This window comes from Armigeres subalbatus, chromosome 1 (genome assembly GCF_024139115.2).
Source record: "Armigeres subalbatus isolate Guangzhou_Male chromosome 1, GZ_Asu_2, whole genome shotgun sequence".
Classification (NCBI taxonomy): domain Eukaryota; kingdom Metazoa; phylum Arthropoda; class Insecta; order Diptera; family Culicidae; genus Armigeres; species Armigeres subalbatus.
The window spans coordinates 11,964,821-11,969,162 of record NC_085139.1 but is presented as its reverse complement, the minus strand read 5'-3'; the positions used below and the strand labels follow the sequence as shown (position 1 = coordinate 11,969,162).

The 4,342-nt window shown below is 46.0% G+C and overlaps 1 protein-coding gene across 1 annotated transcript; it reads right to left on the bottom strand.

The window, feature by feature from the left end:
• Positions 1–247: 247 nt before the first annotated feature.
• On the bottom strand, positions 248–1,307 carry LOC134208092 (uncharacterized). Its single transcript, XM_062684180.1, has 3 exons — positions 903–1,307; positions 529–837; positions 248–466 (listed from the first exon to the last, which is right to left on the bottom strand). Exons 1-3 carry the CDS (start codon positions 1,297–1,299, stop codon positions 447–449), a joined length of 726 nt encoding a protein of 241 aa, XP_062540164.1. The 5' UTR covers positions 1,300–1,307; the 3' UTR covers positions 248–446.
• Between the last annotated feature and the right edge of the window lie 3,035 nt (positions 1,308–4,342).

The following is a 4,342-nucleotide window of genomic DNA, read 5'->3' as shown; positions in this document are numbered from 1 at the left end:
ATTGTTACTATAAACTTATTTCGGTTTATAACTATAAGCAGAGTATTAAAGAAACAGAAGATCGGTAAACAACAGCCTCAACAACATCTTCCTCCATGAATATTTGGTGGCCCTGAAAAGGGCCGTTTGTTTATGTTGGCTTGAAGCCTTTTGAAGTGATGTACGCCGTGGTCCCGATGAATGTTAAAGGATGCATCAATCCTCTGTTGGGCTGAATCTGTAGAAAACAAAGAAAAGAACAAAACGGAAAGAATGTTTCATATTAAATACATTATGATCTAAATATAAATTTAATTACCAAATACTCAAGTTTCATTTTCAGGATCAATTATCTATTTTTGCTACGGACTGTCCGGCTGATGTCAATGATTGGTCATTCTGGTTGAAATCGAACGTTTTGGCAGATGAACTAGCGGACCAACGACGATCAGTGACGTTAATTCACTTCACTGGGATGGCATCGGTTCTAGAATAAAATAACATAACTGATGAAGAGAACTATGTTTAATTCTAAATCATTAGTTTTACCTCGGGACACCGCAAGAATCGACAAAATAGGCCGGTGGTAGGAGAAGTACGTGCAGTAACTCCTGCATTCCACACTTACGTTCCGGGTGAACGTTAGATCGAGACATGTGCCACCCAGAGTAGTCGCTATAGTTGGATCCGAAGCACAATCCAGATAGAGAAACTGCTTCATGAACCAGATGAAATCTCTGTTCTCCTCTTTCGTCACATCAATATTAAAGTCTCCCGACACTACCACGGGCATGGCAACATGGGTGTACTTTATGAGGTTGCGCACTAAGAAATATTTCTTTTGCTTCAGGGTGGTACCTAGTAAATATTCAAAATTTAATGCAACACACTTAAATACAAACACAACTACTATTTGATTATACCTGGTGAAATATATACCGCAAACAGTAACGTGCGGGTTTCCATGATTGAAACCTCTGCAGCACAGCAGTCCCCATATTCGTCTGCTACACTCAATGCTGGGTCATAGCTTTCATTGAGCTTCGTAATGGCGTGAGAAACGGCCATAGTCGACGAACCAGCACGTTCAAATATTGCCACTCCTCCCGCTCTTGTTCCGTCACGCTTCTCTTGACAAACACAAAGGTATCCATTGATGTTTGTGGTTGTGCCGTTGTCAAGCCAAGTTTCGCTCATTGCAAGCAAATCAACGGCGGTAAGCACCCGATCTGTTGCAATGTCCGACGAGTGTGCATTCAAACTTTGTACATTGATGCTCATCAACGTACAAGCCAACCTGTTTGCGGTTATAGCTTCCATGATATCGTCTGTAATGGTGCGCATACGATGGTTACTCAAACGTTCAAGTTCCGTCCGAAGGTCGTTCATGGTCATAGAACCCTTTCCGTGGTGGAACCGGCCTGAGTTCCTGGCATTCGTCAGATACAATCCGTCGATTGATGTTACCCTGGAAAGACCAACGTAAACTAGCTGCTGTTCCTGACCCTTATCGTAATTATATACGACTTCCGAGAATGTGCCTCCCTGGGACTTATGGACTGTGAGGGCACACGCACTTACAACGGGAAACTGAACTCTTTTACACTTAACACCACCGTTAAGGGTTACGTTCGCCGATCATTTGACGATTGGAGTCCAGCCTGTTTGTAGCACCCCAGGTCTCGAATACACCAGCGGTCTGGCCTTCACTCTCAACATCTTCCCAATGGACTCATTTTCGAATGCCATCCAAAGCCTCGTGATTGCCTGTTGCTGCGAGTTTCCTTCGTTGTACTCAACATGCATGAGCTCTCCGATCGCTCCGTTCACGATGCCATCTTCGACATCCACGTTGGTGGTCAGCATATAAGGTGTACCAAGAACAAGACGCAACAGATACGGTAAGCCACCAGTCTCTACTACACTCATCTTATGCACCTTTGTGCGAGCACTGGCCAGCTGGGAATTGTCCTTATAACCAGAGTATAGGTCATCTGCAGTACATTCGACAGCCTCTCGATCCATCAACGCCACAGAGTTATACCGTTCGACATCAGCGTTCCGATGGAATAACCGGATCCCTCGAGGGACATGCTGCCGACACCACTCCTCCGTACGGAACCTGCTTTCAATAAGCTCGATTTCCTCAGACGACATCCGCTCACCGTTGCCAATTTTGTGAGAATGCCGGAGAACTGCTCGTTGGTTTGTCGCATAACTTGAACCAATGGGTAGAAGTCGAGAGATTGCCATAAAACGGCGCCATGCATGGAGTTTATGCTCGGTTTAAACACCGCCCGCGCATTGACCGGTGGCAATTGACGAAGATCGCCGCAAAATACGATCGGCATTCCACCGAATGGATCGTCGTAGTTCCCCGTGATTTCTTGAAGCCGGACATGTACTGTGTTGAGGACATCAGCACCCAGCATGCTTGTTTCGTCGATAATGATGAGCTTCACGTTGGCGAAGGCGTTCCGGTACAGTTGTAATGCCTCGAAACTCAGCTTTGAGCTTTGCCTACGCGACATGCAAATCCGGAATGCGGAATGCACTGTTGTTCCACCTATTGCAACCGCTGCTTTTCCAGTGGATGCGCATGCTACATAAGCGTTGTGCTGCTTATTATGAGCTTGGCTGTACCGGTTCACTGTCTCCATTAGAATGCGCAAAGTGAACGTTTTGCCACAGCCCGCCGGGCCAGTGAAGAATATTTGCACTGGTTTGCAGTTTTCTTCAGAGGAATGCAAGCTGTGGATTACTTGCACAATCAAATCCCGCTGCTCTGCATTCGTGGCACGCACCATTTCACAATATTCTTGCTTTGACAAGACATTTGATCGCTGTTTGACGACAGCTGCCAAGGGTCCTGCTGGCAAGTTGTGAATATCGTCATCATTCGGCTCCATGACGATCGTGCGGACGAACTCATCGCGCTTCTGGTCGGCAATCACCTGCTGCTCGTCGTCTTCGCTGCATATGCGGATGTATTCCTCCACAACCTGATCCAAGTTCATTTCGCAGTCATACTCCTTGTGCTTTGCCAAAATGGCGGCCTCGTTGTCTTCATACAACTTCAGGAACTTGTTCCGATCAAGTACATCGCAGACTTCATTCCTGAACGGTAGGAAGAGGAGAACCATCTCACGCTTATAGTCGACCATTTCCGCCATACTGTATGAGCACCAACGCAATACACGGGGAACTAAACGGAGTCTATATGAATGCTTCGTGGATCTTTCTTCCGAATAATATGCTGCGAAATCCGCCAAGCAGATATCATCCATTCCTCGGCGCAGTTCATACCGTTGGATGATGTTTAGCGTCCACACATCGGTGGAATTGTCGTCGAGATCCTCTTCGTCCATCTGTTTGTTCCGCTTCTTGGATTTTATTCGCTCTTGTGGCCACATTGTCGCAATAAACTCAACCTAAAACGAAATTGAATTCTAAATTGTGAAAACTATATCATTTTATGAATGGTACCTTGCGGCTGGCTTCTGACATCGGTTGCCGAAGCAAATACCAAGCAGCCTCCTGGGAAGACATTTCCACGGAATTTAACATTTTTATGCTGACCTTCTTCAACAATCCATTGTAGTCCTGGTCTGGATGCTCTTCCTGGAGCTTTATGAGGTCACGATGTAAACTACTTATGCCTCTGTTGGTCTTGTTTACGTATTCCACAACATAAGCAGCACATGAAAACTCCTCCAGCACAAACTGCAAATCCATATTGGATTTGAGCTTCTCAACGATCCAAGGATTGAATGGATTGGTCCAAAGCTGCTTCATGGAACGTTTCAGCAGAACTGTTGGTCGGCGAATGGAAGAGCGAATCACGTCCAAGTAGTAATCGTACGTGCAACTGCTATCAACAAGAAACGCGTCAAGGCTATCGTAGACCTTCGTTTCAAGAGCTTCCCACATTTCGCTGCCTTTCTGTTTAGCTGTTGAAGTCGGCCATCCCCGGCTGTAATGGGGATCAGAATTCTGGTTTGATCCATTGGCCAGTACGGAATATTAAACCGGCAACGTTTATCGTTTCGCTTGAAACACGTAAACGTGTGTTTATGAACCTAAAAGGGTTTGACATTGTGAGTGATTACTTGCTAGAAACTATGCGAAATTTAAACCCACCTGATTGCCATAGGTCTCAGGCAGATCTTCCGATCTGATGGAGCACAGAAAATCGATCAACTCAACAGTAGCGGGCATTCTTTCGGAAACATCCTCACGGGGATCGTTCGCCAGCCAGAGCAGAATATGTGCATGCGGGCTGCCACGATGCTGGAACTCGATCCTCTTAAAATAATCTACAACGTGGTATTTGCCGAACGGGCTCAACCTGGTCGATGACAGA

Excerpts from the sequence above, each read along its gene's own strand:
- LOC134208092 (XM_062684180.1), bottom strand. The coding sequence starts at position 1,299 with ATGGAAGCTATAACCGCAAACAGGTTGGCTTGTACGTTGATGAGCATC. Across the intron at positions 838-902 it reads TGCGGTATATATTTCACCAG|GTACCACCCTGAAGCAAAAG; the intron begins GTATAATCAAAT and ends AATATTTACTAG. Across the intron at positions 467-528 it reads GATTCTTGCGGTGTCCCGAG|AACCGATGCCATCCCAGTGA; the intron begins GTAAAACTAATG and ends ATTTTATTCTAG.